At 36.1% G+C, this 13077-nt stretch overlaps 1 protein-coding gene across 2 annotated transcripts in view; it reads right to left on the minus strand.

Moving 5' to 3' along the window:
* SDK1 (sidekick cell adhesion molecule 1) overlaps positions 1 to 13077 on the minus strand; it is a 1168267-nt gene that overhangs the window by 345167 nt on the left and 810023 nt on the right. For both annotated transcript variants that reach the window (XM_036741470.1, XM_036741469.1), the window contains 4 exons: positions 11347 to 11463; positions 9061 to 9228; positions 6782 to 6884; positions 1965 to 2141 (listed from right to left, as the gene is read on the minus strand). In XM_036741470.1, coding sequence (XP_036597365.1) covers positions 1965 to 2141; positions 6782 to 6884; positions 9061 to 9228; positions 11347 to 11463 — 565 coding nt within the window. The remainder of the gene's footprint in view (positions 1 to 1964; positions 2142 to 6781; positions 6885 to 9060; positions 9229 to 11346; positions 11464 to 13077) is intronic.

Raw genomic sequence — 13077 nt, forward strand, 5'->3', positions numbered from 1 at the left:
CTGCCCTAATTGCTGCAATGCCATGCTTCATCTATTTTCATGTTTTAATTTTGTACTTGTGCCCTGAAGCAATTCCTAGGAGGGTACAGTTTGTAAAAAAAAGAGCTAATAAATGAATAAAGGACAGAAGAATAGAAGGCTGTACTAGATATTTAAGCTTTATGCCCTAGAAGGGAAGGTTTATGGTGAGAGGAAGGGAGAGGGGAGGCACTAACAAGAAGAAATTGATTAATAGGTTTATAATCAATAAACAAGTCAACTAATATAATAGTGAAACTTCCTAAGCATTTCTTTAAATTGCTTAAGGACCCTTTGTTAGGCATATGGATACTCAGTATGATGGATGGACTAGGAATACTGATCCAGGACACTGGGAATCAATCAATCAATCTACCAAGTACATGTTAGGTGCCTACTATATGCCAGGCATTTTGCAAGCACCTAGGGATACAAATATATAGAATGAAATAAATATTAGTTTATATATATGTATGTAATATATTCATATATTACGTATATGTATAGGTATAGGTATAGGTATATGTATATGTGTATATATTAGTTTTTGCAGTGGCACACTAGCATTAGGGAATCACAAACAGATTCATGAAGAAGGGGGTATTTGAACTGCATCTAAAGCATTAGAGGGACTCTATGAAGCAGAGGTAAGGAGGCTATATTTCTGATTGAGAGGCAGCTGGATGGCTCAGTGGATAGAGTATTGGGCCAGGAGACAGAAAGACCTAAGTTTAAATCCAGCCTCAGACACTCACTATCTCTATGACCTTGGGCAAGTCACTTAACCTCTGTTTGCTTTAGTCTACTGGAGGAGAAAATGGTAAACCACTCTGGTATATTTGCCAAGAAAACCCCATGGATAGTATTGGCAGGCTATGGTCCATAGCGTCACAAGGAGTTGGACACGACTGAACAACAACAAAATCTTACTGACTAGTGGCACTTGGGATGTCCAGTGCAAGGGCATGAAGATGAGAGATAGGAATGTGATGAACAGAGAGAAGGCCAGTTTGACTGGACTACAGAGTTCACAGGAGAGAATATAATGTACAATGAAGTTGGAAAGATAGGTTGAGACCAGGTTGCTATAGGGCTTGAAAAGCTAAACCAAGGATTCTATCTCTGTATCTCTCTATATGTATATGTTTGCATGTGAGAGAGTGCATAAATATATATGTATACATATACACATACATATACATATGTTTATATTCTTTATTTTCTACCTCTGCCCCCAGCAACTTTCTCACCCTGGAGAGTCTGTCATCCCTGTAGCCCCCTCCTCTAATTAGTGAATTTCTATATGGGGCTACCATTTAAAGAAGTCCCCAGTCCATTCCTGCCCACTTCTCTCTTAGTTCTACTCTTAACTCTTTGAACTTTTACGTCTTGCATCCTCTTCCTCTTCCCAGCCACCTCCTTTTAACCAGCTTCTTCTCATGGGTTGTCTTCACCCTAGAATGTAAGCTCCTTGAGGATTTTTCCTTGTATCTGTATTCCCAATGTTTAGCCTCATGTCTGGCACATAGCAAGCTCTCAGTAAATGCTTTATTGGTCTGCTTTATTGGTCACACAGATTGTATGTCTCTGTCGCCTATCCTAGGAAGCCATGGAAGCCGATTGAGTCAAAGAGTCACATAGTCAGATTTGCACTTCAGTAAAATTATCTTGGTAATGAGTGCATAAGATGGGCTGGGGTAGTAACAGACTTGAGGCAGAGGTAAGGAGACCTATTAGGAGGCTGTTGAAATATTCTAATAACTCTATGAGTGGAGTGAAGAGGTATGATGTAAGAAAAGTTGTAAAGGTAGAAGAAACAAGGTTTAGCAACTGATTGTACATGTGGGGAGAAGTATGAAATTAAGTGTTCAAAATAACCGTCATTGTATGTAATAATGCATATCATTAGACAAGAATTAACAAAGCTTAGTAGATCCAATGCTCACATCACTTCCAATCGAGCCATTCTTGAATCATTCCCTCCATCAGAAATAACCTCGCAGGTGTAGTCACCAATGTCACCTGACCACGTCTGACTAATGAGAAGGGAACCGTCTTTTTCTACCACAACTCTAGAACTTGTAGCTGGATTTATGATGATGTTGTCCTTCTTCCAAACATATCTGTAGGTGAAAATGTTTAAAAATATTAATTAGGTCAAACAAGGATCCAACCACAAAACAGCACTTTAAAAGACCAGGAACTGCTCTTACAATTATCACCATTAGTTATCAAAGTAAATTCAAAGACTGCAAAGGACAAAAACAAACAAATAAACAAACAAAGCAAACATACCCCCCATACTAGAATATAAAACTGAGAACACAAAAATTTAATTGCATCTGCTCATTTATTTCAGAAGCAGAAATGAAAAAAGTCATGAGAGCAACTAGACACCCCAAGGTGAAAAACCATAATTCAACTGGTCTGACCTGGGATGACTTCTTAAAAAGCAGATTAATCTTTAGGAAAAGCCACACAAAATACTGTGGATAATTGGGGAAAAATCCCCCAAATAGAACTATGTAAGTCTTGGAGGGAAAAAAATTACATCTCCTAAACCTGCTTTCCTCAAAATCCAACCATTATAGCAAATTGTCCTTAAAATTACATTTCCTTCTCTTTTAATCTTTATCTATGGCAATTTTAGCACGTTTTCTTTTCAAATATAGAGTCAATTAAGAGCCTGTCCAGTCTTCAGATCTCTATGGGTACAGACCAATATGCATTGCCTCATGGGATGAAAGTGCTGTTTTTACTTTTCAAAATTAATTGATTTGATTTCCAAAATATGCCCCATCCTTTAAAGTTTTAACATGCACAGAGCCAGACATTTACAAAACTACTTATCTGAAATTACCCTGAGACATAATGGGCCTGATTCTACCCGAAAGAAATGAGTAAATTGCTCCTTTGGGGAGGAGCTTTCACTTATACCAGTAACTATGGTATCCGAATAAATTAGTTCCTCCAGTGCAATGCAAACCAGTAGCAAGAAAACATTAATGGATGCCCAAAGTGGCTAATTTTCTCCCTTCACATTCATAGGATCAAGCTGGGTATGTTTAATCGCATCCAAAAAGCTATAATAATGTCCTGAAAATCAAAGGGAATTCTCTGCTAACTTTCAGACAAGCAGAAAGACAGACTTAGCCATCCTTATTACTTTCTGAAATCACACCAAAAACATTTTAAACAATTTAATCCTTTTCTTTTCCTGATGCACATTTCTAATAGAGTATCTCAACATCTTCAGAGTAATTTTAAGCTTCTCCTATCTCCTCCTTTATGGTTTCCAACATTTTAAACCATTTTGAATCTAAATTTGATGCATGGTAAGATTTTTTCATGCTGGAAAAAACTGGAGATGGGCAGGCAAGACAAATGAGTAATTTTGTCATATGTTCATTTCTTTCATATTTGTTCAGTTGTCTCATTTGTTCCTCTAGCTAGTTGAGTTCCTATTCCTTTAAATGTAAGACTCAAAGAAACATTTCACTTCCATGGTCCAGAAAAATCTGTTAGCCCTTCTGTCCATTTTCTATCTTGATCAGGGTAATTAGTTGCAAAGAAGAATTATAGAATCTTGGCTCTATTCATTTTGCTACCTATAGCAAGAGAAAATGTGACATAGTATATAGGGGACCAGCTTGGAAGTCAAGAAGACCAAGGTTCAAGTCCTGCTTATGACATGGACAAGCCATTCATTGTCTCAATGCTCCAGATAATTGTCTAAGATTATACGCTGCCAAGGAGTTGCCCATCTTCATTGGTGGAGGACATTTCTTTTTTTTTTCTTTTTAGTGTATTTTCTTTCTTTTTTTTCAATTAACAAACATTTTCTCTCTCTTCAATCTTTCCCCATTAGGAAAAAAAAGAAATAAAAACAAAACTCCTCTAACAAATTTGCATAAAAAAGAAAACAAATTCCTATATTGGCTATGTCCAAAAGTATATGTCTCATTCTGCACCCAGAGTCCATCAGTTTTGTATCATGAGGTGAGTAGCATGCTTCATCATCAGTCCTCTGAAATCATGTTTGCTTATTCTTAAGTCTCTCAAAGTTGTTTTTCTTATAATGCTATTACTTCAAAAATTGTTTTCCTGCTTGTTCTTACTTCACTTTGTATCAGTTCATACAAGTCTCGTCTGGTTTCTCTGAGATGATTATATTCATCATTTCTTATAGCATAGTAGTATCCTATTACATTCACATACCATAATTTGTTCAGTCATTCTACAATGACAGTTCTTTGACATTACAAAAATAGCTGCTAAAAAGATTTTTTTCTACATAAATGTCTTTTTCTACATTCTTTGATATCTTTTGGGAAGTAGTCATATTGCTGAGTCTGAGGGTATGCATAGCTTAAGTAACTTTTTGGATGTAGTTCCAAATTGCTTCCCAGAATGTCTGGACCAATTCATAGCTCCACTCATCCTACAATATTGGGCCTATTTTCTTATACGTCCTCCAACAATTGTCATGTTCTTTTGGGGGGTCAACTTGACAGTCTTATGAGTGTCATGTTGAGCCTCAAAGTTGCTTCAATTTTCATTTCTCTAATTATTGGTGATTTGGAAGATTTTTTTTCATGTGATTATTCATAGCTTGGATTTCTCATTTTGAAAACTGCCTGTTCAGCATATTAATGCACTATTGGTAGAGATATGACTTCACTCAGTCTTAATCATTACACAAATGAAGTCATACAAAACATTTTTGCTTTGGCCATTTTTTTTCTTTATTAATTTATTTATTTTTAGTTTTCAACATTCACTTCCACAAGTTTTAAATTTTCTCCCCCTCCCTCCCACTTCCCTCCCCAAGATGGAATGGAATCTTCTATGGGCTCTATACATACATTTCTATTAAGCACATTTTCCCATTAGTCATGTTGTGTAGAAGAATTATAACAAATGAGAGAAACCGTGAGAAAGAAAAACAAAACAAAACAAAAAAAGAAATCAGTCTGCTTTGCTCTGCACTCCAACTCCATAGTTCTTTCTCTGGATGTGGATGGTATATTCCATCATGAGTCCTTTGGAATTGTTTTAGGTTCTTGCATTTCTGAGAAGGGCTAAGTCTATCAAAATCAGTCATCACACATTGCAGCTGTTACTATGTACAATGTTCTGGTTCTGCTCACTTCACTCAGCATCAGTTCATATAAGTCTTTCCAGGTTTTTCTGAAGTGTGCCTATTCTTCATTTCTTATAGCACAATAATATTACATTACATTCATATACCACAACTTGTTCAGCAATTCCCCAATTGATGGGCATACCCTCAATTTCCAATTGTTGGCCACCACAAAAAGAGCTGCTATAAATATTTTTTTATATGTGGGTCATTGGCCATATTCTTAAAAAAGGAATAAGAAAAAGAAAAAAAATATGCTTCAATCTGCACTCTGAGTCTATCAGTTCTTCATCTGGAGGCAGATAGTATTTTTTATTATGAGTCCTTTGAAATTGTGGTGGATCATTGCATCTATCAGAGTTACTAAGTTCTTCACAGTTGATTATCTTTGTAATTTTGTTTCTGTGTAAATTGCCCTTCTGGCTCTTCTTACTTTGCATCAGTTCATATGTCTTCCCAGGTTTTCAGATCACACTCATATACCATAACTAGTTCAGCCAATTGATGGGCAGTCTTTCCAGTCTTTCATTCAGTCTTTCTAGAAAGCAACATAGACTAATAGATGAGGTATAGGACTTAAGGTTAAGGAAGACTTAAGTTTGAATCCTGGTTTGAATATTTACCACCTCCATGACCCTAGAAGAATCAACTTTGGCTCAACTTTAATTTCCTTATCCATAAAATGGGGACAATAACTTACCTTGTAGTGTTATTATGAGGTTATAATAGGATACAGTACGTAAAGTGTCTGAGGAGCCACAAAGTGCTATAGATATGTCAGGAATTATCAGATGTTTTTGGAAGTAAGAGCAGATTGAAAAAAAAGTTCATAATAATTTTTAGAAATTACTTTCAACGTTGCCCCAACAACATAAAACTATTATGAAGTTCTGTCTTTACTTTTCAAAATTATACAAGTAGTTGTTTATAGTGGAGAAGAGCTTTCTATGGGTAACTATTTGTTTTAATCATTGGACTTTTTTCACCAAGATCATCAAATTTTCAGTCACTACACTCCCAGTGTGAATTCAAAGAAAGATGAAAAACTCCCTATTCCTTAATTCAAGCTACAAGTCATCCAGTTGAAGTTTTTAAATGCCTTTTGTTGTAAATTCATTAGAGAACTGTGATTTCCTTTCTTCTAACTTTCCAGACCTTTCCTCCCCTCATTTTGCTATGAAATATTCCTAGGAGTGCAAGAAGACTCTTCCTGGGTATTCCATAGTCCCAGAGTAAACATTTCTGAAATCCTATTCGATCCCTCTGGATTTTTCTCTCATTAACTATCAGCCTCTGACAAGTCCGTTTTACAGATAGTGTATTAACCTTGGCAGCAAAATCATGAAAAGCTGTATTGAAGTCATGAAGTGGAACATAGCTCACTGTAAATAATACATAAGGCTGAAGGAGAAAATGGGATTTGGGTGATTAATGATACAGCCTACAACCTTAAGATACAGCAATCAGGGGTCTACAACTGTGATCGAGGTTCCTAAAATTCCTCTTCATCTAATGACTTAATTTTATATGCCCACAGAATATTAAAAAAACAACAATATGCAGACAAAAAACCACAAACACAAAAACAAGCAAACCCCAAGAACACCTGACTATACTAACCTGATAGGAATTCTAGGATCATGAATTGCTCCACAGTGCAGGGTGGCTGTAGTTCCCTTAATAACGATTCGGTCCTCAGGAGGGTAGACAATAAAAGTACGATCTAAAAGAAACCACAAGTCACAACTCAGACAAAATTACGAGAGAGTTTCTACCTTCGGTGGTAATCATCTGGTTATCTGGCATTGAGAGTTCTAAGTTCTTTCTTATGTTGGCAAAAAAAAATTATAAATGGAAGATCTTAGAATGTTCTCGGGAAATGAAAGCAGGTGGTAGAATTAAATCATAGAGCTAATGAGTTGTAGAACTTCAAGAGACCTGAGAGTGCTACCAATACCACAACATTAAAGTAAGTTGCATGCACAAGTCAAAAAGGGACAGATCACGGAAAATTAATTTTGGCCCTTTATATATTAGCATATGTGTATTAAAGATCCTATGCAAATGTATTTGTGTAGCTACAGTGTCAAGTACAAACCTACATATTATAGTGGACAGAGCTCTGGCCTTGGAATCAGGAAGAGCTGGGTTCAAAGCCTACCTATGACATTTACAAGATGCATGATCATGGCAAGTCATTTGACCCCTTTGAGCCTCAGCTTCTTCATCTTATCTAAATGAGGAAGTTGGAATAGACAGCCTCTGGGGTCTCTTCCATCTCTAAATGCATGATCCAATGATCTTTTAAATCCTTATCATTGTATATTGTATTTTATAATGCCTTCTTATAGAAATATAGGAGGATGGCCATAACACCTATTGCTCATGTAAAATATATGTGAGAATATAACGTAAATTTTTGAGATGAGCACAATGCTGAATTTCACAAAGAAAGATGAATAGTTCCAGTAAATCTCCTGATCAGTTGGTTATGAGAATTCCCACTTCATGGTCCCAGGATAAACTTTTTTTTTAAGGGGTTAAGCGACTTGCTCAGGATAGCACAGATAATAATTGTCAGAGGAATAGGTGGGGCTTGAACCCAAGTCTTCTTGATTCCAAGGTCAACTCTTTAGCCAATATGTCATATTGCCTCCACAACTTAACTTTCATAAGATGTGGGTTAGAGATGAATATGTGAAATGGCTATCAAAGAGAAGGAAGCCTGGCTTTATTAGCATGAAGAATTGGCCAATTAAGCAGTAGGGAGGTCCCAGGGAGTAAGTTAGAAATTTGATTTTGAGAGATTTTATTTCACTGTATACTTATATAGTATTTTTAAAATGAAAAAGGAGAGTAACAGTTAAACAAGCTTCATACAAAATGTAATGACCTATTTTTTAAAGTGACCTCTAAATAAGTCACAAAGTAAGGTAAACCAATGTGAAATAAACCACGATTCAGCTTTTTAAAGAAATGGATTAGAGTTTTAAAAATATTTATAGAATCACAGAAGGAGCTGAAAGGGAGCTCAGTGATCATGTAGTCCAACTTCCTCATTCTACAGATAAGAAGACTGAGGTTCCGAGAGGTTAAGTAATTTGTCCAAGGTAAGCCAGGTAGTATATACCAGATCTGGGATCCAGGTTCTGTGACTTGCATCCAGTGTTCTATTCATGCAAATTAAAAGTCACTTGAACTGTATAGCTATTTCTATTACAAATTTTGTGAGGTGATTTTTTTTCTGTTTCCTATTAAAAAAAGGAATTTCTCGAGTATATGTGCTTGGACTATAGGCCAGAATGGAGTATAGATACTATATAAAAAATATGAAATCTAAAGAAAGGAATGATTTTCGGTTACACACTCTTCCTCTTGTAGAATTAAAAGTATTTTGAGTTTTAGAAGAGACAATAAAGACAGATGAGAGCTGAAGATGAGTGCTCTTATAATAATTATAGGGAGCTGGTTTTTTGGCTTAGAATCAAGAAACAATAACTGCTTCATTATTTTGCTATATTCCAAAAGTATCTTGCTTGATAATTAGTTGGCATAATGAAGAATATTTTTACAAGTATTTTATTTCTTAATTTAGTTTTCTTAGGTGACTACTGCCCTAAGATTAACCAACAAGTCAATTTTGTGTCATGGCGTGACAGTATGGATAACATTCCTTCTCCACAGTTGTTTCATTAATTTTTTAATCTATATATTCTACTTTTTAGAACCTGAAAATTAAGTTAATTACTCAATAGATTTTAGTAAATTAGTTGTAAAAATAACCATTTTCTTTTGATTAAATGAGAAACGACAAGGGCATAATAATATTTCCTAAGTAAAAATGACACCCTGATTAAGCTGTGATTAATGGAAGATTTCACATAAAGTGTTATCCATACTCCACACAGTCAGCATGGCGAATGCATTTAGAGATCCTTCAGAGTTGACTGCATAGCAGGTGTAGTTGCCAGCATCCTGGAGAAAGACTGGGGTTATCTGCAGGCCTCCAGACTCAAGAAGGATAAATCTAGGAATCTGAACAGAGCCACTGGCCAAAATCTGTTTCCCTGAAAAATGACAGAGAAAAGAAATGAGAATAAGTGAGCCACTACACTTCTAAAATATAGTAACATTTATTGTAACAAAATTCATAGAGCCATCATGTCTCTGGAAAGAGATCTTTTCAAGCTGAAAAGATATCTAGATTTGGTGAATGGTTGCTAGTCTGCTTCAGGGTATATTTAAATTAACTAAGTCAGAATCTCCCATTTTAAAAAGGAAGATAGACACACTTTTAGAAGCTTTAGTAACTCTTTCCAGTCACTAAAAACTCAATTTAGGAAATTAAAAGATTACCCTAGATGTTCTTCCTAAATGCAGTACTTACATTGGGTGCCCAGTAAACACTGAATGGCTTGATAAATAAGGAACCAAAAGAATGTCTGCTCTTGCCTTTGCAGTATACACACTGGTACTACAATCAGTATACAAAGTCTCATTAAGGCTTATCAAGATTAAGCCTTGTCCCCATTTTCCATCCGGGACATTGATCTACAGTGTCCAAATGGTTGTCCCGCTGAAAGTGGAGCCTGAAGGAATTAAGGCAGCTGCCAAAAGTATCTAAGTCGTACTCATACATAGCTCCACAGACATTATTAAGCAATCCGTATTCATTCGTTCAATTTAACAAGTATTTATTGAGCACTTCCTGTGTTAGGCAAATCAATCAATCAATCAAAAAAGATTTATTGATCAAGTACAAGTAATTCATTGAGTACAAAAGAAGTGACCAATAAACAGTTTTCTTTTCTTTTTTTTCATTATTTATTTATTTAATATTTTTAGTTTCCAGCATTAGTTTTCACAAGAGTTTGAATTACAAATTTTCTCCCCATTTCTACCCCCCCACTCCAAGATAGCATATATTCTGATTGCCCTGTTCCCCAAACAGTTTTATTTTCAAAACTATATTAGTTCATAAGCACATATTGTAGGCCTTACTTTATCACAACAATCTTTACACTGAAGATAAGATTTAACACAAATGATACTAATAAGGATCAAAATAATCCTACAGTAGAGATGTATTCACCATCTGTCTCACTCTTACACACATACACTCACATGAGAAAGAAATATTTATGGTGGGACATCTGTGTCTGTGGTTTCATTATGATAGGGAGCCCTGCTTTCATAAACTCTCCCTATTGATACAGATTTGCAACTTCTCTGTAACTTATGGTCTTAGAGAGTTGCTTGGGGGACTGGGAGGTTAAGCAATTTCTGACCATATTACGGGCCTGTATGACCTGAATCCAGGTCTTCCCTAAGGTCAGCCCGCTTTCCACTATGGTACAGTGACTCTCCCTCTTTCCTTCTCTCCTCCCCAACTCCCCGCAAATAAATTAATAAACAAATGAATATTTAGTAAATATATATGACTAAATAAATTAATAAATATATATCTCCTTTTTCTCCACTTTATATGTATGTGTATTATGTATACATTTTTCCTTTTTCTATGTGTATATATAAACATACACATACATATAACTAAATTTTAAATATGTGAGAACAAAAAAGAATTCCCCTGATTTTACACAATCATAGAACATTGTTTCTGGTAGGGATCTTACACAAAGTATTTAGTTTTCTTTTTTTTTTCTTTTTCTTTCATAAAGATACAGCATGGCTCAGTGTGTAGAAAGTGGGCCTCCAAATCAGGAAGGCCTGGCTTAAAATTCTACTTATGTCACATATGAGTTCTGTGAGCTTAGGCAAGTCACTTAACATGTCAGTTTCCCAAGTCCTCTACAATTTTAAGTTATCAGTAGAATCTGTTATCAGTAGAAAGAGTTTCCACCACTTGGGTTCTCTATGCTGATGAAATCACAGCCAGACCCATTCACATACCACCACACCTCCTCTCTACTTCCACTGCCCCAAAAAAGGTGAAAGAGAACTCCAGTTGTAAGAGTACATTGCTCCAGGTCAACATTCATTCACAGTTCATTAAGAGCCTCCTCGTCCAAAGTATGAGGTGCTTAGATGAAGCAGAAAGAGGGTCAATGAAGAGAACAGCCCATTTCCTAAGAGATTACAATCTAGAATGACCAGGTTTATGTGGAATGGTTCTATCTCAATAGGGTCTAGTATCAAACTCCAACACAAATGCAAACACATACCTCTTCTCCATGTGATAGCAGGTTTTGGAGCTCCTGAAACTTCACAGGTGAGCACTGCTGTCATTCCATCTGTAACGGTGGTATCCACTGGACGCCGAGTAAATGTTGGGGCAATATCTTAGAACAAAAGTGAAAACAAGGAACCTCTTTTAGAGATATTCAAGCTACCACTTTGGAGATTCACATCAATTTTTATAGCATGAATCAAAGAAATAGGTATAACCATTAAAACAAAAGGAAAGAAAACTTTGCAGAAGTGACTATAACCTTTGATTATTCATCTCCAAGGAACTGCTCAATTTTGTTTACTTCTTAAGTGAAAATAAAATCTCATGGTACTCATAGATATGAAAATGAGACATTGTAGGAGGTATAAGAATAGTTTAAAATAAATATGAAAGAGAAAAAGGAAAAAAATTTAGATAAACTGAACAAGTTGCTTTAATCTTAAAAAGCTAAGGAAACTTAAAAAAATTTTGCTTTTAAAAGTAAATGTGACTCTCGAACAAATGAGATTCACAAAATATCAGAGGCAGGAGAGACCTTAGAGGTCATCTACTCTTGCTTTTATAAATGGAGAAACAAAGGTCTAAAGAGGCTTGACTCAAGACCACCTGGTAAGCTTAATGGAAGAACACATATTAGGCCCCAGGATTCCTGATTTATATAATAAGCTCTTGTTTATATAGACTCCCATTCAGATCCTCACATAACAATAGCTAGCTAGTGCAGTGGACAGAAAACTGGACTTGGTCAATAAGACTCGAGTGCAAATCTTTACTCACTGTTTGACCCTTAATCTTTCTCATCTTCATTTTCCTCATCTATAAAATGAGGAAATAATAGCTGCTACCTCATAGGGTTGTTGTGACGATGAAACGGGATCACATATGTGAGCCGCTTTGCAAGCTTAAAGCACTATGGAAATGCTAGCAATTATTATTACCTGTCCCTATTATTTCCCACACTTCAAGGGTTGTGATATGGAATAGGCCAGACTCATTTGTCTTAGTCTCAGAGGGCAGAAGTAGGAAGTATGAGCAGGAGTTATGAAAAGGTAAGTTTTAGTCTAACATCAGCTTTCCTTCCCACCCTCTTCCTATTCCAGTGATGCTATGCTGCTAAGAGTCACGGACTCCCCAAAGCTCCAAAGACTCAAAACTGCAGGTGACCCAAAGACCTAGGGGAGGTAGGTAAACAGAAGAAGGCTGTAGTCCAATATTAACAAGGGTGACTCCTGCAGAAGCGTGGTATAAACATCATCAACCAGGAAACGGGTGATCAGGAAAGGAGGGGGCTACTCACATAGCAACACCAAAGGCTAAGAATGGACAGCCTGTGTCTGACACTGGTATCCACAGAATGTTAAAAGACCCTCTAGTGCATTGGGGAGATGCTTTATGGTAGATGTATAGGAGAACACAGACAAGAATAGCACAAGATAAAAAGGCATGGATTCATTGTAATCTGCACCATTGGAGGGTGTACCCACATCAAGGAGATCAAAGACCCATTGAAGTATGAAGCATAGTTTTTTAAGGAACAGTAAGATGACAAATGACTTGAAGGAGATTTAAACAAAAAGCAACTTTTGAAACATGTTGCAGGTCCATTACAGATTCAGTCCAATTTCTATCCCTTCTCTACCCACAGTGTTATGCTCTAATATTTTTACTTCTTAACAGAAACCAACCTTGGGAAGATGCAGCAGCCTATTTACAACCACCATGG

This window comes from Trichosurus vulpecula, chromosome 1, assembly GCF_011100635.1.
Source record: "Trichosurus vulpecula isolate mTriVul1 chromosome 1, mTriVul1.pri, whole genome shotgun sequence".
NCBI lineage: Eukaryota > Metazoa > Chordata > Mammalia > Diprotodontia > Phalangeridae > Trichosurus > Trichosurus vulpecula.